Source organism: Acanthopagrus latus, chromosome 10 (assembly GCF_904848185.1).
Source record: "Acanthopagrus latus isolate v.2019 chromosome 10, fAcaLat1.1, whole genome shotgun sequence".
NCBI lineage: Eukaryota > Metazoa > Chordata > Actinopteri > Spariformes > Sparidae > Acanthopagrus > Acanthopagrus latus.
The window spans coordinates 8,872,744-8,896,928 of record NC_051048.1 but is presented as its reverse complement, the minus strand read 5'-3'; the positions used below and the strand labels follow the sequence as shown (position 1 = coordinate 8,896,928).

General features: G+C 46.9%; 1 protein-coding gene across 7 annotated transcripts in view; it reads right to left on the bottom strand.

Moving 5' to 3' along the window:
* Positions 1-24,185, bottom strand: part of pcdh7b (protocadherin 7b) — a 117,652-nt gene that overhangs the window by 44,433 nt on the left and 49,034 nt on the right. For 3 of the 7 annotated variants that reach the window (XM_037112286.1, XM_037112287.1, XM_037112290.1), the window contains one exon: positions 20,645-20,864. The exons of 2 other annotated variants lie outside the window; for them this stretch is intronic. In XM_037112286.1, coding sequence (XP_036968181.1) covers positions 20,645-20,864 — 220 coding nt within the window. The remainder of the gene's footprint in view (positions 1-20,644; positions 20,865-24,185) is intronic. 2 more of the 7 variants (XM_037112288.1, XM_037112291.1) reach the window with 1 other exon arrangement.

Below are 24,185 nucleotides of genomic sequence, written 5' to 3'. Positions count from 1 at the left end.
TCTGCCTTCTAATCAACTGCAGTGCTCTTATAAAGAAGCCCATCGTTTTCGCTTTTTGCATGCTTTCACTGACGATACCTGCGGTTTTTTTTTTTTGGTTTTTTTTTAAATACAGATGTTTCACCTGGATTTTTGTGCCCCAGTGCAGAAACAGCTGTGCGCCCTGCAACGAGAGGACCCTGATCGTATATACATGGAAAATATACACCTTCCTGATTATGAGCTGCTCTAAGGCAGGGAGTTACAGAAAGACAACCTTCATGTTTCCTTTCACTATCCCGATTTCATCAAATAATCAAACGTAGAGACATTTACAGTACTAAGAAAATACAAAATGGTATAAGAGTATTTCACAATGTAAGTAGATACAGAGAGAAGTGTAGACTAGCTAATCTGAAAATGTGATTATCAGGGCAGGGTAGTAATGGATTACATGTAATCAGTATTACATGGTAAGTGTTCCAAAAGAAATGTAAAAAGTGGTTATCCACTTAAATTCCATGTGAAGAAATTAGTAATGATGTGAAAGTCACCTTGCCAGTGATAACTTGATTACATTATGAGTAACATTTTGATCCTTCAAATGTCCAGCAGGTAAGACTGGTGTGATTGTTGGTGGATGAAAAAAGACTCCTTCATCATTTGAGCTAGTAATGTTAAAATGATTCAACATTTAACAATATGTTCCCCTGTACGTCAAGGTTACTTCTTGGTTACTTCTCTCAGGATGCCAGTTTTGCTGAGGATGGAATTATTTATGTTTCAGATTGATGATCATAGAAATCGCATTTGTTTTTACCTACATTGAAAACATAAGACAACTGCTTTGAGTAACTGCTCTTGCTGCACTGCAAGAACAAAGTTGTCCATGTGGCCTTAGTTTTAAAGGAAAAAAAACAGCCGGATACAAAAACTTGCATGAAGGATTTAGCATCCCACACATCACACGTATTTTAGAATTCACTCCGTACGCATGTAGTTTGTGCCAGTGCTGTTTTTGTGAGGGGTCACTTGATCCGACTAACTGTAGTGTTTTGAGAGAATAAGGAATATGTGTGGAACTCAGATCCTTGTGGCTGGGTACATTGTTTTTGTTTTTTTTGTTTTTTTTTTAAGACAATGCATGCTATGTCACTTCTGTTTAGTTACCTCAGTCGGTCAAAGTAATCTGACCCGAGCCTTGTGGTCACGACTGTTGTGTCATGTCCAAAAGCCCCGACTGTACGGCGTTAATCCACCGTCCTTATGCCGGGTGAATAAGGCCACGGTTTTGTCTGCCAAGGTTGCAGACATGTTTAAGAGCGGCTGACATTTACACACTGAGGTCCCTCAGCCTTTTGGACTCGCAGCAGTCACTCGGCGGCTTAGTGTCCTGGAATGGCAGGAATGGCAAAAAAAAAAAAAAAATACTGCTTGTAGGATAATAAGTTAAAGAAAAAAAGAAAAGATTTGTCAGTGAGCCAAGTAAAAATGTGTGAAAATGGTCCGCAAACAAGTCCCTGCATCTCCCCGAAGTGTTACACTCTCTGTGATTTTGTCTTATATAAGATGTGGAGTTTTTTGCGTTGCTGAGATGTGATACGGAGAGGAAAAGAAAGACCGAGACAAAGAATGTGTTTCCTCTCTCACTTTGTGATGTGCACACACACACACACACACGCATACGCACACACACTCCCTCTCCCATTATGCAAACACCTCTTCTCACACTCTACCTCGCTCCCAGACCATAACTTCTATTATTAGAGAAGGGCTCTCCAGCTACCGCTACTCCTTTTGATTTTTCACTGGCGCCGGCTTCGGCGAAGCAGGTGCAGTGGCCTTGCCTGCAGAACCCGAACCGGCACTGCCTGCCCGCCCGCCTCTCACAGGGAAACACAATTAAACTGGCCTTGCAAAAAAAAAAGAAAAAAAACATTGAGACGCGAACGAGCATGCCTGTTTGCTCTGGCAGGGAGGGAAAAAAAAAAAAAAATTACATCATTAATGACTTTTTTTTCATGGCATTTTTTTTTTTTTTTTTTGTCTGTTCAGCCAGACGGAGGCAACTTCAGGTCAAGCAGGAGCAGCAGCACGAATACCTGCCCTCCGACGGCCAAGGTTGTCTGCAATGTCTCGATCGATATTTTCCCCTGGTACGAGCCGCTACACGTCTGCAATCGGCCACTGAGCAATACGGTGAAACACCCCGGCCCTCGGCGCTCTACATGTGTTTTGCAGAGCTGAAAAGAGGTGCGCGGAGGTGAGAATGCATTCCAAACCCTCGGCTGCAGTTTGCTCTTTACTGTCGGATTCCTCCGCCAGAGCACTAGAGCGGCGTGTGATGCCGGATGGGATTTCATCACCAGTAAGCGCTTGATAAACAGAATAATAATGAGCGTTGGCTCTCCAGTTAGTGGTTGCAGCAGAGGGACTTAACCATGGCGGGCGTCTGTGAGAAAATACCATTGTGCTGTTCGGTAAATGCATATAATGCATAAAGATGGACACGCACACACACACACACACACACACACACATCTCGAGTGAAAGCACTTGAAATAATACCCGGAAAACTTTCCCACATTGCTCAACATCTCATGGCAATGCTCCTCGCAGCCATCGCCGGAGTTATTAGTCTATTATTAGCTGCAGCAGCGGCTGCCTGCTCTCCCTCCCTCCCTCCCTCCCTGCCTGCCGACGCAGCGCTGTCATCATAGATGACTGGCCCCTAATTGGATGCAGAGCAGGCCGCACGCATGTTTCACACGCTGCGAGCGGCCATCGAGTGGCGAGAATCGGATTTTCAATTAAATAAGCTCCAAAATGCCAGAAATAACAGTTCTCGGGGAAGGCGGCAAGCTGATTACTCTGTGAATCATATTGAGGCTTTTTGCATAAACAGATGATTGCAACGAGATGTCTGAGGAGAAGTCGGGGGGTGGGGGAGGGGTGGTGGTGGTGGTGGAGGGGTTTGTGGAACATGGAAGGACCTCTTCATCTCCGTCTCTCTGCGCCTCAGACAGTTGGCACCGACTTTTTGTTTCTCATTTTCTGGGTGTAAAGAGGGAACTAGTATGCAAACACACATGCACAAATACAGTGTACACACACACACACACACACACACACACACACAAACGCTCAGTGGGAAGCTGCAGAAAAGTGAAGCAGCTGTGAAAACACTGCTTCTCAGTATCAGAAGAGATTTGAGAGGAAATATGGTGCAATTTTTTACAGCTCTCTGCCTGTCAGGGTGAGTAAAGAGAACCCTGTCCAGTGGACCTCTACAGTCTACACACACATCAACACACGCACACACACACACACACACACACACACACACACACACACACACACAGAGACACAAAATCAGAAACTCTGGTGTCACATTCTCCTCCTTTTGCCTCTTCTGCCTATTCGTACGTTCCTGCCGCCTTTTCTTGTTTGACGTTCTCGTGAAAACGTGGCCTCGTTCTCACAACGAAACAAACAAGTCACTGCATGCGAGTACGAGCGGGAAACTGTATTTTTTTGGGGGGCTTTTTTCGGCCCATTTCCCACTTCCTGTTTTTCGACGCGCGGGAACCCGGCCCGTCGATTCTAAATGTTAAAAACACAGTGTTTTTCTGCTCCCCGGCTCTCGGAATTAGTTTCCCAAACACAATTTAGTGAGAGAATGCGATTGATTTCTCTAGTATGTTATCTGCGGCGGCCACAGAGTGAGGCTTCATTTAGACTGTGTGTGTGTGGTTGTGTGTGTGTGTGTGTGTGTGTGTGTGTGCACGAAAATGTGTCAGACTGGCATTTTCATTAGGGGAAGTGCTCTCTGGATCTTAACTGTGCATTCTTTTGTTTCTCATTATTATTATTGTTTTTTTTTTTTTCTTACCGTGCCCCCCTGTTCACATCATCAGCACTTCAGATTAAACCGACACAATCTCCTGCTCGAGTGGATGCACACACACAGGCAAGAACACACAAACACACACACACGCATGGGCGTGCGCACAATTAATCAGAAGAAAAAGGGGAAGAGTCTGCACGGGGGTTGCGTAACACCTTGAACAGAACACAGCCGCCGAGCTCCCGTCATCACCTTTGTCTGGGGAGGTGGAGGTGGGGGATAAACTCTCCGGCTCGCAGGCTTTCCATCAAAAAGCCCTGAAAACTGCGAAAAAAAGAAGCTTGCTCTCTTTATCCCCCCCCCCCCAAAAAAAAACTGTTTATACACTGTTCCCCACTCCCCTTTGCTCCTCCTCTGACGCTTTAGAAACAAATTGCTTTGTCCTCGCGCAGAGTTCAGCCAAAGAACATGAGCGTTGACAGCTATGGTCTTTTTAAGAGGGGAGAGGGGAGAGGGGTGGGGGTGGGGGTGGGGCTGAGGATTACCGCATGTATGTATTGAGGTGGATTAAGACTTTTCAAAGGTCCTGACCGGAGCTTTTTTTTGGGGGGGGGGATGAATTGGTCAGCGGGTCTTAAGCCCAGATAATGCGTTTAAGACCAATCTGAAATCGCCGAAAGCAGGGGGTAGTAATAATCATAATAACACGGAGAAAAAGAGCAAACAATCGAGAGGAGTCGGGAAAATGCAATTTTCGCCCACAAAAAAAAAAAAAAAAACAAACATCTGCTCGCTTCTTATAATCTGTGGCTGCTTTTGATTAAGATTAAACCTCACCCGGAGCCCCGTGAGCTATTAAAGGAGTGCAGCCTCTTTCTTTCTGTTTTTTTTTTTTCTTTTAATAAAGATGAGTGATTTGGAGGGTGATTTGGGTTGCTCCGGAACAAGGTGAGGTGTGTGCGTGTGTGTTTATGCATACGCTTGTGTGCGTCCTTGCTCCGTCTGCAATCGCTCAGGGATTAAGATGATTTATGCCGCCCTGGCGTGACTTCAGATTCACAACATGTGGGGTGATGGGACCATCATTCATCTCTCTCTCTCTCTCTCTCTGTCTCTCTCTTCCTCTCTGTCTTTTCTTTCTTCCTCTCTGTCAGTAAAAATCAACCTCCTCGACTCGATTCCCCCCGGAGCCAAAACTGTCGGAAAAGTTTCGATTCTGATTAAAATTCTCGCTGTGTTCAGCTAAACAGCGCTCAGCGTGAACAAAAAAAAGGTTTTCTCAGCTCTTTGAAAGAGCATCTCCCTCCTAAAACGACGCGGAAACCGAGGATAATAGAGAATATTTCCAAATGAGATGCAAAATAAAAGTTGATCCGGCAGAATCGGGCACTCTCGCGCCTGCATTAACCGTGATGCAAGTCAACCACCGACAGAGGCGGCGGCGGACGCTACAAGCAGCTGCCCCGTCGGGCAGGGACGAGGAAGCGGCCTGCAGAGGTCCACTAAAGTCACCTCCCCACACCCCTGCAGTGTGTCTGTGCATGTGTGTGTTTGTGTGAGTGTGTGTGTGTGTGTGTGTGTGTGGCAATCCCGATACGAGACAGCTACCCAAAGAGCAGTTTGGGAGCGAGTTCATCATAACCGCTATAACTGGATAATGACTGTAACTTGTTTCCCCGTGCAGTGTGTGAACCCAATCTGTCACTTCCAGAAGATTTTCAAATCCGAGTGTGTGGGAGGCAGGCTGAACAGCGCTCCTCCACATCTGTGCACACGCGGCGAGGAATACAGTAGCCATGTGCTAAAAAAAAAAAAAAACGAAAAAAGAAAAGAAAAGAAAAACACTCTGGAACTAGTGCTAATTTGAAAACCATCCAAACAGCATGCTTTTTTTTCCTCACCCCCCTCGCCCTTTGCTTTCACTCGCAGCATGGAGGGATTCCCTCTTGCCTGCATGTGTGCAACCTCTTGATTCGCCTCTTTCCCAGCAGCATCCCCGCAACCATCGCACAAACCCTGCGCTCGCAGGGGCCGCCGAAAGCTGATCCCAGGGCGTTCACAGAAAGAGACAAGAAAGAGAATTTCTGAGCGTGTTTCGGTGTGGTATCGGGCGCGCCTGCATGTGTGTGGCTGAGCCTTTTTGCTTTTTTGTTTGTTTTTTTTTCAGGCGCTGCGCAAGTTGTCACGAGGGGTGTCATCTGGATTAGGACGCGCTGCTTTGTCAGCCCATGGGGGGTGTGCTTGCTTTTCTTTACTCTTCCCCTCGCTCCCGTTTCACACCTGATGAAAGTCGAGGGGTTGCTTGGTGCTCAGACAAAAAAAAAAAAAAAAAAATCGGATAAAGTTGAACGAAAGAAAAAGAATGGAGGTACGGGCCTTTTTCCCCTTCAGCTCTCCGCTGACCATTACTCATTAGTTTCTCTCCACTTAAATCTAATCCAGGATGCCCTGTGGAGGTGCTTCTGTGACTAGTTGCGCAACCTGAGCCAAAGTGACTGCCTGAGGGCTAGCTTGGACTACAGACAAGATAAATGCTATTGTGTTAGCCTTCAAGGTGGCCATTAGTCTGCGGGCGGGACCCGCAAACAAAGGGACAGGAAACAGACAAGGCACAGAAACAGGTGTGCCCTTATTGGGCTTGTTCAAAGGGTTAACCTTTTCTGTGAACCCCCAGAGAAAGAAAAAAAACAACTCACCTGGCTTTCCCTGCAACATTTACCTCCATTGTTTGCCTTCAGTGTCACGTTACTTTGCTCCGATTGTGTCCACTGATGTGTTTTGGCTCTCGGGTTCTTTTTCTCTATTGTGGTTTCAAATGGAGGCTTTTGACTGCCACTTTGGCTTTCCCCCACCCCCCTTCACAGGAAGTCCCGCTTAAGGCCCCAGGTCGCGTGCATGGCGGAGCCGGAAGGATTTGTGAGGCGATTGCCGCAGTTTCGCAGGCATGAAAAGACGGCTGCCACGGCGAGCGGCACACAAAGCAGAGAGGAATTCATTTCTTAAGTCCTTGTTTTTTTTGTTGCGACCTTGAGGTGAGATTCCACACCTGGGAGAGGGGCGGGATCTGTGTGTGCTTGGATGCACGCTTCCTCACTTTCGAGACCAGGTGCAACCAAAAAATGACAAACAACACGGAGGAAGGAGGGAGGAGGAGGGGGGGATAAGCGCGCCACGCGATGATGGAAGAAGACTTGGGTGAAATTTGTCAAGTCATGGGCTCGAGTTGACGCGGCACTTCAATTACTGGGTGCCAATGCATATTCATCCCAGCGTGAGGGGGAGGAAATGGCGCATGGTGCCCCGAAATAATTCCCCGAGCTGTCAGCGGGTTGTTTTATTCCATGACGGACCCCCTGCCAATGCATTTCCTGCTCTTGGAAAGGGTGATGGAGAGAGGAAGAGAAAGGAAAAAAAATGAAAGGAGATAAAGCATTTATTAAAAAAGAGAGAGCAGCTGACAAAAGGCTATTTTTTTTTTTTGTTAAAAAAAAAGCGTCTGCGGCATCCAAGTCTTTGCCCTTTAACTGCACCCAAATTTTAAGTCCAACCTGAACCCACCCAAGTTCAAACCCTACCCTCAATCCCAGTGCACCCTGGTATTAGCCCCATCTCTGATGCACTCTGAGGTTCAACACCAACATTAAACCAAACTAACCCAAAAGTGAATCCCGACCCCGCTGCCCCAAAGTTTTAACTCTAACAATAACGCGCCCAGGTTTTCACCCTAATCCTTACCTGATTGCACCAAAGTGACAACCCCAACCCTTGTGCATCCAAGCATTAACCCTGACCCTAACTCTTTATGTTGCGTCTCTGCAGGTGCTGCCTGTGCGGGAACAAACCGTTCACATCTCGAGCTGCCAGAACACAATAGCCAAAAAAAACGCTAAGGCTCTTACAGTAAATGGGTCAACAATGCATAAGCAAGCAGCTTCACACTCACAAGGGGGAAGCAGGGAGAGTGCAAATATTAGCACACACACACTTAGCAACCCCCTCCACCCCCCCCAACACACACACGCACGCACACACAACTTCACGGCTGTGCGGATGGTGCGGGCGATCGTTTGTCTTAAGTAGGCTGAGCTCTCGGCCTTCATAAAACATGCATGGCGCTAATGCTGACCGTTATGCGAGTTTCTTGCCTCACCCACGCCAGGGGAACGGGTTCAATGGACTAAATGGACGAGCCTTTGTAAAAAAAAAAAAAAAGGGATCTCGTAAAACGCATTAAGTCCCTCGCGACGCTCTGGGCCAGCTCAGACAGAACCCTCCCTCTGTTCTCCGCAGGCTTCTGCGGGAACCGCCGAAGGGAAATAATGAAATGGAAAGCACATATAGCCCATCTAAAGTTCACCAACACACATATGACCCTCTGTAATTGTGTCCATGAGCCTACGGAAGAGAAAGAAAGGAGGAAATAATGAAATTCCTCAGCTGGGAGGAACTGTACAGAGCATATTGTCCCTGCAGGTGAACCCAGTGTTGCACGCGTGTGCCGTAAAGGGAGGTGATGACGTGTGTCAGAGCCTCCTGGATGTGTTTTCCTGTTTGGATGCCACGCGTTATGAAACCCTCCAGCATCTCCCGCCGGTGTCAAAGGTCGCCATGTGCACCACGCGGAGACCTCTAACATGGGTCTCTGCTACGAGGGAGGGGGAGATCCTCTTTCTATTAACCGTGTGTTCTTATCATTTCAGTCCCCCCCCTCTTCATTTCCTCCCTCCCCACCACTTCCTCCATGCGAGACACATAAACCGTCCTCAAAGGGAGACGGCGAGGGAGAGAGAGAGTCTGAGAGAGAGAGAGAGGGAGCAGGGAGGATAACCCCCTTCTTCCATTGTTACAGGCTTTCATCTATTTTTATAAGGCGATGGAGCGGAGGGGTGAGGGAGAGAGGGTGGAGAGGGGGAGGAAGGAGGGAAGTAAAAATAAGTTCTGGTGGGCCGCGGTATAGTGTTGCTGCTGCACCGCTGAGAGTATGATGCATCTCCGGCTGGATTTACTTGCATGTGCATGCGCGCGCACACACACACATACACACACACACACACACAGGTATGCTGAACATGGATGCCATATTTAGTATCGATCCGCGCAGCTTTCGGTAAAGCACTCTGCAGAGACAACATTTTACTTTATCGCCCTTATTTCACATTTATAAGCACTTTATATACAGACTTCATAGACAGCACAGTCACACTTATTAATACCTTAATAAACACTTAAAGGATGCGTTCACCCAAAAATGAAGACCCAGTCTTTTTCTAGATCGCTTAGGTAGGCTAGATAGATTTTCTTGATTGTGCTGTACGAGCAGTGTGAAGCAATTCCATGTTTTTTTGTTTTTTTCTTTTTGATTTTTTTCTTTTTCTTTATTCAAATACTTTTTTGGTTGTGAAGCTCCAGAAATGTCTGGTGAACTACAAAACTACACCCGCCCTCACACTGGCATGGAGGGGTGAGCTGATAGTGGCTAAATCCTCATTTTGGGCGAACTGATCCTTTAAGGCGGCCTCATTTCAAATGTTTCAAATCATGTATTACACGCAAAAATCATTTTGGAATTTAAGATTAGGGTCACCGTTGACACCGACAGCTGTCTCCTCCTCCTCCTCCTCCTCTTATTGTTGCCAATACAGGGTTCACAAGGGTCCTTGAAATCCTTGAAAGTGTTTGAAAGTAGACTTAAATGGACATGGAAGTATTATTTGTGCAACAGTATTTTTTCATTAATTCATATTTTTTGAGATGTGTCTCAAACTATGCTGTCTTGGGTCCTCCACGAGGAGGGGAGAAAGGCTGGAAAGTCCTTGAACAACCTTGAATTTAGTGTTAAAGAAGTTATGAGATCACTGATCTAAAAATCAACGTTGTGACAGTGTGTGAAACCGAAATCAAATCAAAACGCAGCGAATCCTTTTAAACTTGCATTCAACTGAAAATACAGACTAGATATTTAAAGGTGCATTATGTAGTTTTGGGGAAGATTTTTTTTTTTTTCACATGACATTTACAGATCCCCCCCGTGGGATTTGACTTGACTTGACTCGGGACTGAAGAACAAACTAATCATACTGTTTTACTTTACATGCTGTTTAAATGTGGCGGGCCCTGCCACCTTACTAGCTTAAAACAGTGTTCTGCGGACCTTATTTTCCTCTGAGAACAGCTTGTTTATTCAGTTATGGAAAAAAATAAAAATAATAATAAAATGTTCGAGTTTGTATCATTGCCTCATTAATATTGTAAATATTGCAATTCTGAGTTTTAATTCCTCCTCAAAACTACATAGTGCCCCATTTTAACACACATACTTTACTGCCGATGTAAACACCTCATGATATGAATGTGAATTTAATGCCTGCAACAAGTAATAGTATTTGATTGATATGAGGATAGTGGCGTTCACACTGTAGTGTATCTTAAGCTATAACCCTCACATAACCCACGCACCGCACCGAGACTGTCTCCTGACACTGAAACACACACACACACACACACACACACACACTGATTATCATTAGCTTTTCCACACGATGCCTCCAGCAGGCAAGCATTTGTTTGCCCCGTGTTTTGACAGTTTTACAGCATTTAGCTGCGTCTGTGACTCATCAAACCACCCCGATTAAAGACGAACACGATGTCAAATTCCTAAATAATGCGACCTAATTGGTATCAATTAGCGGTAGCAGCCTCTGCTGCTGGCACAGCGTGGAGTTTTGCTGACAAAAATCCCTTCCCAGAAGGAATGCCAGTTTACAGCCATGCCTGCTGGAGACGCGGCACAGCAAGCTGTTCTGTAAATAGGCTCACGTGGGTGAACCCAGAAAGAAAGTTTGTGGATTCTTAAATCATTGTTGGGGACAAAGTTGTGGGCGGCTGGGAAGCGCAGCGTGACGTCTCCGAGTAGTCAAAGGTCAGACTGTTGGCAGGGGCCAGACCCCCCCCCACCCCCCCCCCCCCCCACACACACACACACACACACACACACACACACAAGGCGGAAGATAAACAGTGAGGGCGCTAAAACATGCACGCGTCAACACACACCGGAAAAAAATGTACACAATTTGCAATTCCCTACCTGAAAGGTCAGAAACAGTGTCGCTGCTTTTATTCAGCGCAGGAACACAAGCATATCTCTTACTCATATTCCTCTCTGGAATGAACACATTTATGTATATTGGCTGCAAGAAGTGCATTACATCTGGTTCCAGCTGGTTCAGTTCAGCTCAAGAGGAACACGTTCACCTTTTTGTGCCTTTTCTCGGAAAAGACGCGTTTTGCAATCGTCGCGGCATTCCTGGCGCGCACAATTAAAATCGGCTGCGTTTTTTTTTTTTTTTTTTTTTGGAAGAGCGTGTCGAGCAGGAGTTTCAGTAGAGTTGTTATGCATGAATTTGTGTGTGAGATACGAGGAGGAGGGGGAGGGATAGTGAGAGACGGTGTTTGCACATAAAGTGTAGTATGTTTTTGCGAAACACATGAATGAATGCATGAGCGGCATCCGGCTTGGTGTCGGCCCCGCGGAATGTGCGAACACCTGAGCGTGTTTTTTTTTCTCGATCCTTGTTTGTCTGTGCCGTTTCAACAAATTCCCGGAGGTGAGAAAAATATGAAGAAAGGGAAAAAAAAAAAAAAAAGAACGAAAGAATGCCTCCATTCTTTGGCTTTTCCCGGTGTTCCCTCTCAGATACGCTCCTGGTGTGAAGTCCTCGTGCTGAAACATATGCACATATACATACGTATGCACGCAAACACGCGCGCGTCCCTTGCAGTGGTCTCCTTGTGGGAAAACACACATGTAAATCAACTAGCACTTGCAGCCGCTCCCGTGCTCCAGACCTCACACTGGGAGAGACATGGCACCCACTGTGTCCCAGCGCTGCGCACCTGATGCTCCGGCACGCACCGGAAAATGTATCCCCACCACCCCCCACACCGCAACCTATGCAACCAGCCTCAAATCTCAACCGTTGACGACAGTTATGAAGAGGAGGAAGATCTGGGGAAGCAGACGGAGGAGGGGAAACAAGCAGAAGACAGAGTGCCTGGGAGGGAGAGCTGGAGGGAGGGGGGGGGTAGCGAGGGAGGCTTTGGCTCGGTGCCTTGGAGGTGTTTAATTGTCTTCATTGAAGACCGCCCCACCTGTCTTCCCCCTTACACCTGACACACATACCCCAGCCAAGGAGCGATGATATCCTGAGAGAGGTGGGGAGAAAAAAAAATGAAAGAAGAAGAAGAAGAAGCAGCTAGGTGCATTCCAAATTAACAGCTGTCGGAGGAAGCGATTTTTACTCCTAACAAATGCCCGTGCCATTTGGAGGGGGGCCAAATTGCCGGTCGCCGCTTCACTGCACCCGAAAAAGGCACAAAATGCACATGGCAGCATGCGCGACTGTAAGCCCTCATTGAAAGTACAGTCATGTCTCTGCAGCGCCATGAAAAACCATTCTGCTCTCCCTCTCCTTCTCCCGCAAGTGGGAGGCTGGCTGGCTGGCTGGCTGGCGGGCACTTTATCGACGGTGCCGAAGCGCGACAGACGTCGATGATCTAAGTCGAAATCGGCATGATGCAAAAATGACGCTTTTACCGCGAACACTTGACAATTAGCCCTCATCTCTGAGTGACAACTGCGCACACCGTGCACGTACGCAGCCTCGAGTGCGGCAATAAAGCGGACATACTTTTTCTGCAACTCCAATCCGAGCCATCGTGGCTGTGTGACGCTTCTGTTTATCAGTAAGCCGGCTGAATGGCTTTTTTTTTCTCTAATCTCTGTCAGGAGTGGGTGTCAGTCGGCCTCGAGCCACACAAAACACAGCGGCAACAATTCCATTACCTACACTTGGACCGCCGCAACACCTGCATGTGCAAACATGTGTGTGTGTGTGTGTGTGTGTGTTTGTGCGTGCACCACATACATCCTTTACAACTTATTGTATTGGCTGTGTCTGCCTCTGTTACTGCACAGCCCTACAGCACACGTACACACAGTAGATGTTCATGATCTGACTTTCACACCAGAAGGTGGAGGGGTCGGTGGCCTTTTCGAGAAGGTTGGCAAGCCAGTGACCACGGTTCAGGACCGTGTTTTGACGTTCATAAACAGGGCACCACTTCATATTTTTGAGGAGACTTCCCAGTCATGTTTGCAATGACAAAACCGGGTATTTTAGCCACATTTGTGGCGACAAACGGGTGTTTTTAAGGAGTGTCATCTTCGGCTGTGTTGAACGCTTTGTAACCCTAACACAAGCCAACGCAAAATAAGATAAAAATGGATGGAAGTAAGACATGCCCCCATATTAAAGCTTTCTGGAGGCTCCGCTGGTTGCAACAACACATGTTAAGAACTCAAACAGCAACATTTACTTGGAACTTGTGTCTTTAACTTATCCTCCCCCCTCTTTAGTTTGATTTTCTCAAGTTTATTCACAGGGTGCAAAAATATTTCATGCAAACAAACCCAAAACAATTTCTGCCTTCAGCCGAATACAGTAGAGGTGGATACAAATGTGATTTTGTGATGCAAAAGAGTTTAAAAAGCACTTAAAAAAATTCTCTTTCCCTAGTTGGATGACTCACATGTGATCGCTTCACAAGTTTGGTTATGAGCTGCTCGGTCTGTTTTCTCTTTAGAGGCCTGAATAGGTTATCTTAGTTGTCCATGGGAGAGAAACAATGTTTGTGCAGAAGTTTGACTTTTTTCTGTGCTGTTAGACATCTTTATGACCTCTTAGATTTGTCCTGAGAGAGCTCTGCTCTCTGTAATTCCGCGGAACAAACCGTTTTCTCAGGGTAGGAGTGAGAATGCAAAGCCGTCCACAGTGAGGACCGTGGATTGTCCGGAGCAACCTCCCAGGGTGAGATGATGCTTTTCTCCGGCACTCCTCCATCGTCTTCCTGCAGGAATCTCGGCCAGAACAGAACTCTGTGTGCATGGCCAGATGCGAATAGATGTGTTTTTTTTTGTTTTTTTTTTAAGTGGACTGATGCTTTTCAAGGCAATGCTTCCTCTGCAGACTTATGTTACGAGCATGTTTTTCTCCTGATACACAGCTTGCTGCTGTCAGTGTGGTGCGTTACGCGACTCAAGGCTGCACTGGGTGGGCTCTGCAGTCCATGTGTGCCCATGTGGAGCGACAGAGAGGGAGACAGGGCCGTGGATGTGACACTGGGGTATGATTTGAATACCTGCCTGCGCCGGAGCAGTGATCAATCATCTCTCTGTCAAGCGCCACTCCCTGCTGGCAACTTCTCCATGCGTGCAAACCCCCCCCCATCCCTCAATCGTTCTCCCTTCTGTTTTTCGCTCCCTCTCTTTGTTTTTTTTTTTTTCTCTTTACTATTAATTCTCTCTCCATCTCCTGGTCGCTCGCCCAACCTCCCGTCCCTTCGATCCGTTTCTAGGGGCCCTCCTGCGCCGCGTGTTACTCATTTTACTCTGCCTCGCCGCGCTTCTCCTGCTCTTCGCCCTCCCTTCTGCGCTCGCATCGACTCACCGGGCCCCCTAGCTTCTTTCTGACGCCTGGCCCGAGGACGTCGCGGAAAAAAAATCAAATAAAAGGGGTGCGTGGGGTAAAAAAAGGGGAGACGAATGCATGAGAGACGCAAAATGTGCGGGCATCCAAACGTTTTACACACTTGTTAAGATGTATGATAATTATTTCCCCTTTCCCACATTTCTTTTTTTTTTTTTTTTTTTTACTGGTGCACAACACGGACTGTGACCTTGGGGAGGGTGAAAAGCGTGTGTAACATGCTGATTGATAGCGTGAGTGCCTGCCGCTGGGTGATTTTTCACTACACCGCTCCCCATCGGGTGGTTCTAATCACACACACACGCACACACAAGTATTCTCACAGACATGTTCCCATCCCTCCACCAAGTTGAGGGAAATCAGACCTAAGACCAGTGCCGCCGCTGCTGCTCCGCTCTTGAAATATGAATGGTTTTAATTAAACAAACTCGCTTTGCCATCTGGCTCTACAATTGGGCTTGCCTAATGAACAGAGTTGCACACAAACACGCACACAGAGGCAGACACACACGCACACACACACACACACACATGCACATTATTAACCAGGCTAAGCAGCATTCCAACAGGCAAAGCTTCGTAAATGGGGAGAAACAACAACAATGAAGTGATCTAGTGAGGTGCTTCACAGAGCTGGAAAATGATGCAGTGCCTCGTTGTGCTGAATGAGTGAGTGAGTGTGTGTGTGTGCGTGTGTGTGTGAGAGCGTATTTGTTTTTATGTGACTGAGCACGTGTGCACTTGCTTGTGCATGTGCATCTCTCTGTGTAAAATTGGCCATTTTCAGTCTGTCTCTCTGGTTTTATTTTTGCGCACTTTGAGCTTGTGTGTGTGCGTGTGTGTGTGTTTGTGCGTGTTTGCTCAGACAGCGCCTGTACTCGTCGACTACCTGACTGATAACTGCTGTGATGTGCCACTTTCCTGTCCTCTCTATTGGACCAGCTAGCCAACACTAAATGATGATGTTTGTAATCCGACGGTGGTACCCCAAGATTTCTCAGCAGGAGAGACAGGAGAGAGATAGAGTCTGTGTGTGTGTCTGTGTGTCTGTGTGTCTGTGTGTGTGTTTGAGCTGGGGGGGGTGGTTGTCTGGCAGCCAAAGCGCAGAAACGTGGGAGGCATGCTAACGTTAGCAGCCGGTGGGACGTGCTATTACTCTCTTAGAGGCTACAATAAATTTGCACTATTCATCTGTCTTAGCAGCCAGTATAAACAAAATCGGGCATCAGCCTCCGCGAGATGCACTCAGTGATGTAGTGGTGGATAAAAAGTTGAGTAAACTGATGTATCACCTCCGGTCTACTGCTGATCATCATACAGCACAAATAATACCCCTGCAATCCAGAAAAAATGGTCTTTTTTTCGAGAAGCCCCTAACAAGTCTAAACTCCATATGGATTCTTGTTGCATAACACACACACGATACATTGGTCTTGTTAGCAATTGCTACTCGCACCACAGCTGATAGAATAGGCACTCATTAGAGCGCATACCTCTGCCAAAGCCCGACAGAGACTCTCCTTGACGAAAACATGTGTTTAAACCTTGTAGATCAAGATGTTTCTAATCATGCCCATCATAATGTGCTCACTCATAGATACCAACCACCTAATTGTGGTTTTCATCAGGACGCATGCATTATCTCAGATCCACACCAAAACTTAATGGGGTCCGCTGTGCACTGAGACTGATCCTCCGTCCAAGTTTCGTGGAAATACGCTCTGTAGTTTTTGTGTAATCGTGACTACAAACCAACATCGAATACGGGTGAAAACATAACCAGCACGTCGTAGGTAATTAAGCCTTAGTTAATAGTTATCCACTGCTAACAACCAATAAAATGCTTTAAAAAACAATTATGAAGCAAGGTTTACAAACCTTTGTAAATTGTTTATAAATATTCTGTAGTTAATCTATGAACATTATTTGAACATTACAAAACTGTAATCAATGGTTTAGAATGCACTTAATAGTTAACAGTAACATAACATTTAATTTAATCCACCATTTTGTAAGTGTTAGCTAAAATCCTCATTGGTCAGCTGACTGATTATTAGTTTATTAATTCTGGTTTATAAAACAAAAAAAAAACAAAAAACATAAAAACTTGCATCTGAAGCTCAATAGAGGATTAAATCAACAATATCTGGCTACCCACTTCCTGGTTAAGCCCCGCCTATCCATTGTATTGACTAGATACAATGCAGTAAATCTAGCTGCTTGAACAGATCTAGATACAGCTAATGCACTCACTCGTCCCAAGTGTTAACTCAGGGTTGCATACAGGGAATGGAGGATATAATAAGATTGATGGCTGAAGTCACACATTATCATTCTCTCTATGAAAAAAATCCACTATATAATGATTCACGCTATGGATGTAAAAGGATGGATCATCGGCAGCGTGACCTACACACCACACAGGCTCACTCGTGCACTGAACAATATTACATCTCCGCCGCCGGGAGCTGTTGAGATCCGCACGGAGGTTTCATACGAGAAAAACACTTTGCACACCTCAGACACCTCAGTCATGATGAAAGGCCAAATCTGGAAGCGTGTTATTCGGAGGTGTACTTGAACTAACATGGTAAGAATTGAAAAATTCCTACCCCCCCCCCACCCCCCGGCGATGTGGAGATCAATAATGGAGCGCAGAATCTTTGACCCGCTGATAACAGCGTACATCTGGAAGGGCTCTTTGACATCCATAACGGCCTAATCGGGTGTTTGACTCCAAACACTCAGCGTTTATGAATATCTGATGAGCGCCAGGGTAAGCTTATGAATAAGTGAGGGGCCCAGCTGTGCATCAAAAAAGATCAAGACTTCATGGAATGCACCAAAATGCCAAGCGCCGAGCAATACACGGATCTGCGTGATGCTCAAATTGATGCATTTCTCGTTCTAATAAAGACTCCAAATTGAATTTCTTTGAGCCCGGTTCAACTGAACACGTTCCCACACATCTGCGGATGCAGCGGAATTCTCCGGACACGCAGCTTTTGACTGTCTCTCACTCTGCTGAAGCAAGAAAAGAGTCCGTCAAGACGAGACTACAGAGGCGGCTTGTCTGCCGGCCTGTGCAACGTGGAAAGGGTCAAGAATGTGTTCGTATTCCCGCGGTGACCCCAGCACTCCCTGTTTTGAGTCGGCTCTGGAGGAATCTTGGATGGAGAGGTTGTTTTTCCTTTTTATTTTTTGTTTTCTCTCCGATGCTCCCCGCGGAAAGGAGTCAACCAATAGAAAATAATAAAGTTCGAAACCTGACCTTGATGAAGGAGATGAGGGAGAGAAAACAAGGTCCCTGGGCACATCTGTGCGAGGGAGGAAAGGGAAGGAAAGGACGGATGAGGAATGGAAAACAGACTCTTGTGTGCGTTGTCTGGGCAAGTCTGCGCAAGTGTGTGAGGCGCTCATTCGTGTGTGTGTGTGTGTGTGAGAGGCAGATGGGCAGCTGCGGCGAAGGATGATTGTTACTGTGAACATCAATCGCCGGCGAGCGAGTCAGAGCCCGAGGAAAAAAGGCACCGAATCCGCATTTCGCTGTTTCACAAAGCGACGGCGATCTGGCGCGACGAGTCGGCGAAGCGGCGATGGGAAATCAAATCGTCGGAATCAAAAAAGTTTCCGAACTGATGACACCCCGTTTCCCGTTTCGTTCTGGCGCGGTCAGAAAAGACGCTCTCGCCGCCGCAATCGGCCAGCAATTACCTGTCGCTAATGACGCCCGCTGAGCACCGCAGCAGAGCCATCTGCTTGCTTTTGTTCCCCCTCTTCCCTCATAACTCCCTAATTCTATAAAAGAGCTTCAAATATATTGAGTGTGTGTGTGTGTGTGTGTGAGAGCTCTGGGTACAACACGAGGGGGAACGCTAATGACCACAGTTAGCATCCCTCAAGAGGCCGGAGCAGTTTGCCAATATTTGCCCTAACCTCAGATGATTGCATTTACTTTACACTTACGGTATTTAGCCGATGCCCTCATCCACAGTGACCTGGCAGAAAGTGAGCGAGCAGCACCCTGAAGGACACTCAGAACAGGAGACACTACTGTGATTGAATGACAGGATCTGGACCAATTACAGTCTGGCACACCACAAGGCCCACCCCCCCACCCCCCACCCCCCCCCCGATCATATCTCACCCTGCAAGGACTCGGAATCGCATAAATGCGCCGCGAAGACGCAAGATTCAGAGGGCTGATTTGATATTGAAAAACAAAACAGGCGAATATTCACAGGCAATCACGTCCGATCTCGCTTGTGCAGCTGGCCCCTCAAGAACACACACACACACACACACACACACACACACCAGTCTGGGGCTGATCTCGATGGAGATAGCGAGCAGCGGCCGAGCGTGTTGTTTCTCTTGGATGGCGACTGCTCCGTGAATTGACCTTGACTCCTGTCCCTCCGACAAATCTCCTCCCAAGCCCCGGTTTACTTTTGCAAGAGCGCTCTCTCTCTCTCTCTCTCTCTCTCTCTCTCTCTCTCTCTCTCTGTCTCTCTCTCTCTCTCAAACCGCAGGAAGAAAAAGGGGACAATTGACAACATGTGTGCGCTTGAGCAGAAACCAGAAAAATCGATGGCGCTGTGTGTGTGTGTGTGTGTGTTGGGGGGGTGTGTGTTTTCCATACTTGTAGATGTCAAATATTTAAAAGGGTTAACAGCCTAACAGTCCATCTCAGGATTCATTTGCTGAGCTGTTTTCTTTTTTTTTTGTTTGTTTCTTGAGGTTGATGACACTTATTTTTTCCTGATCTAGCCGGTTTTGCTTGCTATCGGCTGTTCCTGTCCGATTAATAAAAAAAAAAAGAAAGAAACCACATTGAAATGGGCCTTTTAATTGGCTCTAATTTGGCCAGTAACTGGGCGCCTGTTGATCTGAAAAACAGGGAGATTTTTTATTTTTTTTTCCACATATCCGTGAAGTAGCCCCATCGGCTCGCATTAAAAGCGTTTCAAATCCCTTTTAATCTCCATTAAGGCCGAAACTTTGAGGAAGGCTCGCCGCGGACACCTGTGCGTTTATACCTCTCGAGGTCGATCTCGCCGCCCCGGGCCTCGCCCTGTGGATGCAGCGGAACGCTAGACCGGCTGCGATCGATCCGAAATAAGTTAAGACATCATCTACATAACGGCTCCGTCCATAAAAAGAAAGGATGTGTATCTTTAAGCCATTTGAATATCCTTATCCTAAGCTGCGGCGGGGGAAGCCTCTGCACTTAGGCTTAGCACTCTCAAGACAGCTAGTCCTTGTTAAGCATCGCCTCAGACTCCTAGACTATGAATGGGACCATTACCCCCATCTCTCTCTGCTGCACACCCAGACACACACACACACACACACACACACACACACACACATACTCACTCACACTCACACATATTTTTGGCCTTGGTAGGGAAAACTAGCTTGTGCTAGCTGCGAGAAGGGGAAGACTACAGTGCTGCACCCAGGGACTGCCTTTTGCATTAGGCTCCATTGCCTTCCATGCACTTTCTCTAGGCTGCAGTCTTTCCCCATTACAACCTACACAACGTCGGCGCCGTCTCCCAATTGCAGAGAAATGAACTCCTTCATGGGGGGCTCGAGCCAAACACACTCCGCAAAATCAGCAAACCACCTGTTTTTTTTTTTTGGCCTCCAAACAATTCAAGTTAGGTATTAACCCCCCGCCGTTACTCCTCCTTTACTTTATCTCGGAGAGATGTAGAGACTTTGTTAGGGGAAAGAAATCTATATTCTGACAAGCCGAAACCCGGATGACAAAAGGAGCTCGACAGGAATTGTAAAGGAGTCCGTCAGAGCTGGAAAACTAAAAGCAGAAAGACGATCGGAAAGGTGGTTGATTTAAAAGAATATATCTGTTACATATATTCCCTGGTGTAGCCCCCTTTGATCGAATAAGCCTGAGACAGAACTGCAGCTCTGACAATAAATCCATCACCTCCGTCTTCGCGTGGTGTACATTTATTGGAGGGCTTTAGCTTTAATAAAAGTTGCAACAGCTACTGCATCGCCACATCACACCTGATACACTACAGATCTGACTAACCACCGCCGAGAGCCGAAAGCACCTGAAGAATAAACAAAAATTGAAAAGGACAGAACCTGACATGTTTCTGTATGTTTTGTAAGACTGTCTACCATCGGGCCCGCTACGTGAATGCTCTAGGCCAAGTATGTGAGTGTTATAATGTTTTTTTTTTTCTTTCTTGTATCTTAGCGTTTTACTTAATCTCCTTTCAGTGTTTGCCCCTACCATTTTCCATGTGCTCTGCCTCACCGACACTGCCATCCGGCGTTGTCCTCTCGTAGCTGTCCTCGGGAAGGGGGAGGGCGCCCAGCCGGGGGCCCGACGAACTCTTGCTGCTGGGCGTCTCCGACTCATCCAGGCCACTGTCGTAGCAGCTCTGCAGCGATCCCTGCTGGTGAGGGTCCTGGGGCTGGCTCACCACCGAGAAGGTCACTCGGCGAAACGGCTACAAGAGAAACCAAACGGCCGGGGGTCACTATAAAAGGGACTGTTTTTCTTTTACTTTTTTTTTTTTTTTTTCTTTTTCACTCTTATTGTTTCAGGGTAGCGAGGGAGTCGGGTCCTCTGGGATTTCGGGTCAGGATGGTAGAGAAGACAGGTCAGGAAAAAAAGGGTGCAAAGGTGAGGAACTATGGAGGAGTCGTAGTTCTTTCTTTTTTTTTTTTTTTTTTTCTTTCAAGGACACAACCATCAGGGCTAAAAGATCTCCAAGCTAGCTGTGATTTCAATTTCCTGCCCCCCCCCCAAAAAAAATAAGACACATAACCTACTGGACTCTGTGACAAAAGCCAATAAAAACCTTTTGTTACCATAAACAAGGTCCTGCCTTTATCCTGCACTGAAAGCGTTCAATAGGAAGACCTTGTAATGGGGATATGAAGGAGGCTGTATAAAGGGACTCTTTCACGGGCTCGCTTGAAGCTCAGGGGACCGAGCAGACGTGGCAGCTGGCTAAACCTGTGTGCGCAACACAACTACGGAGGGAAGAATGCGCCGGCCTCATCCTCTTGTTTATCTGCCCGTTAAAGGAGGACGAGGGGAACAAGCATTCGGCTCTGCGGGGGGTCCGATTTGACGCACGTCGAGGCGGGGAGCACAAAGACGAGGGCGCGCGGAGCCAGCACGCCTCCTCGGCCGCGCGCGACCACGTGCGCGGGCTCGACATGTGTGGCCCGCTCGACAAAAAAGAACACTTTATCGAGCTGCGTCCTGAGTTAAGCAGTAACGGAGCATGTCATTAAAGCCGAGGCCGCTTCCTCACTGTCTCAGTCCGTTTCCCTTCCTCCCCCTGCATCTCTCAATCCCTGTCTGAGCGCCGTGCAAAGGTAATGGTGGAGAAGCTGGTGGTGGTGGTGGTTTGGGGGGGGGGGATGAAAGAGGGAGAATGAGCATGAGGCGAGGAATGAAAGATCAGGCTTGGTCATTACCAGAATAAATGGCATAACAAATGGCTAATGCCATTCATTAATTAGATACAAACACAGTCGGAGCTCGCCGCCGTGGCTGCACATCTTCTCCTCCAGCCCCATGCAGGACCTCATCGCTTGCTCATGTTCTCCTCTCGTCCCCCCCGCCCCCTTCCCTCTGTCCTCCTCACTTCCTTGTTCCATCATGAGAGTATCAAACAGGACAGGGGGGCCCATTACTCAAACATTTTCCCTTCCTCCCCCTCCTTCCATTTGCTCCCGACTTGTCCCACCTGATGAAGTAAAATCTGCTACTTCACGTCTATTCATAAACCACCCGAGCATCAGGCTTGTGCATTAGAAATGGCTGGGCCGCTAATAAATCTGCTTCACTCATATCAGTACGTGTGTGCTGACGTGGCATCCTGGCTATTGTTTGTGTTTTCAGCTAAGCTAACTGAAAAAAAACAACAAATGATTTGGGTCTAAAGCTCTTGCTCGCTAGCTCCCTGTTTTTCTTCTCCTTACTTTCCTGGCATCCAGATTAGATAGTATTCTGGGTCAAAGTTCATCATAACCCCCCCCCAGTTGCTGGGCCCCTGAAAGCTGTCAAAGCTTTGCCCCTCTTATGGGCGTCCCTGCATCCTACAATGTCATCTGATCCGAGACGCAGTCGCCAAAACACCACATCGAGCTTTTATCGTGCCGAACGTCTATTTACTATGCAAGAAAGCGTGTCTACATCTTGAGAAAAAGAGAGACCAATGAAGCGTAAATACACATGAACACACACACACACACACACACACACACACACATACAGATACACACAAATAAAGTGAGGATTCTCAGCAAGTGTTGACAGGTCACCTCATAAAGGTGAGCGTCTTGTTATTTCCGCTCTCCGAGACGCTCGCTGTAAGCACCCCTGAGTCTCTGCCAGACACATGCCGAGGAGGATGTTTCTTTCTTTTTTTTTTTTTTTTTTTCTTTTTGGTAATGAAATTTCCCACAAGCCACTTGGAAAAATGGGCTCCTTTTCTGCTGCGTGTGGAAATGAAAAAAATAAAAAGAAATTTGCATTTATTTATATATTTCTGCCCGGCTCGCTCTTCTCTGGCTGGCTGGCTAACACAGCAATCTTGGCAATAAATCATGTTTCCATGTAATTACAATCAACACTCAACAAATGAATTGGTATAAATATTCATGCAAATTTCACTTGGATAGTCAAACATTTGTTGCATAATTAAACCAGGGCCCAGAAGGAGAACCGCTCTCTATAAGTGTAATAACACTTGAGGAGATGTTAAGATATTAAACCATGTTTTTTTGTTGTTGTTGTTGTTGGGTTTTTTTTGCTGTTGTTGTTGTCTTGTTTGTTTGTTTCAACTCCGTTTCTCCGAGCCACTTGTTTGGTGCGAGGTGCGCGATAACAAGTCCCACAGCTTGTGTGTGTGGTCGGAAAAAAGAGAGCACTCTGTCTGGATCAGATTTAGCGGAGTGCCATACTCCTTGGGAAAACACGGTTTTCTAATGATACAAATTAAACGACTGTTGCCTAATGAATTGCCAGCGAGCGAGCGTCGCGAGGAAAAACAAAAAAAAGAAACACTCCGGCAGGCGCGCGGCGAAGGGAAAATTGAGTTTGGGAGCGAGAGAAAAAAGGGAGCCGTCGGGAAGGAAGGGGGAAGAAAAAGGTAAATGAACAAATAGATTTTGTTCACCTGAATTTCCCTTTTATTTTCACTGGAGGGAGAGCAAGATAGAGAGAGAAGTGAGGGAGCGGGAGAAAAAAAAAAAAAAAAAAAAAAGCTAATTTGTTTGCAGACCAGAAATGGAGTTCATGTAGAGATCGCCGGAGGCTTTGGATTAGAATCTGCAGCAGCCACCGTCTGCACAGCGACCTTCGCTCCCTTCATTCTGTGTCTTTTAAATAAATGAATAACAAAAAAAAAAAAAAAAAGTGATTCTTTCTTAGTCATTTTTCATTCCCCCTTGTATTTGCATTCGCATGCCCAGGTGTGCGTCTCTCGGTTGTCGAAGAGGGGAAAGAGAAACGAACGGTCCGGTGAAAACACATATGGCTCTCTGGCTTTCTTTCGCTTTCAAATAGTGAAAAGGGAGGATCATCTCGGGTGTTTGTCACATGGCCAAACCACAGGGAAAAATTAACAAAATTATCTGCCATGCACACACAACCGGGGTTGACGGCTGGAGTTTCGCTGCCCCGAGGACACTTTAACGCATGAGCGGCGGCGAGGGAGGTTTTTTGCATCGCGGGAAATGAAAAGCAGGCTGTGGGTGTTGCAGTGAAAGTGTTCCCCTCGCTGTCTCCCCCATGCTGTCATATGGCACGC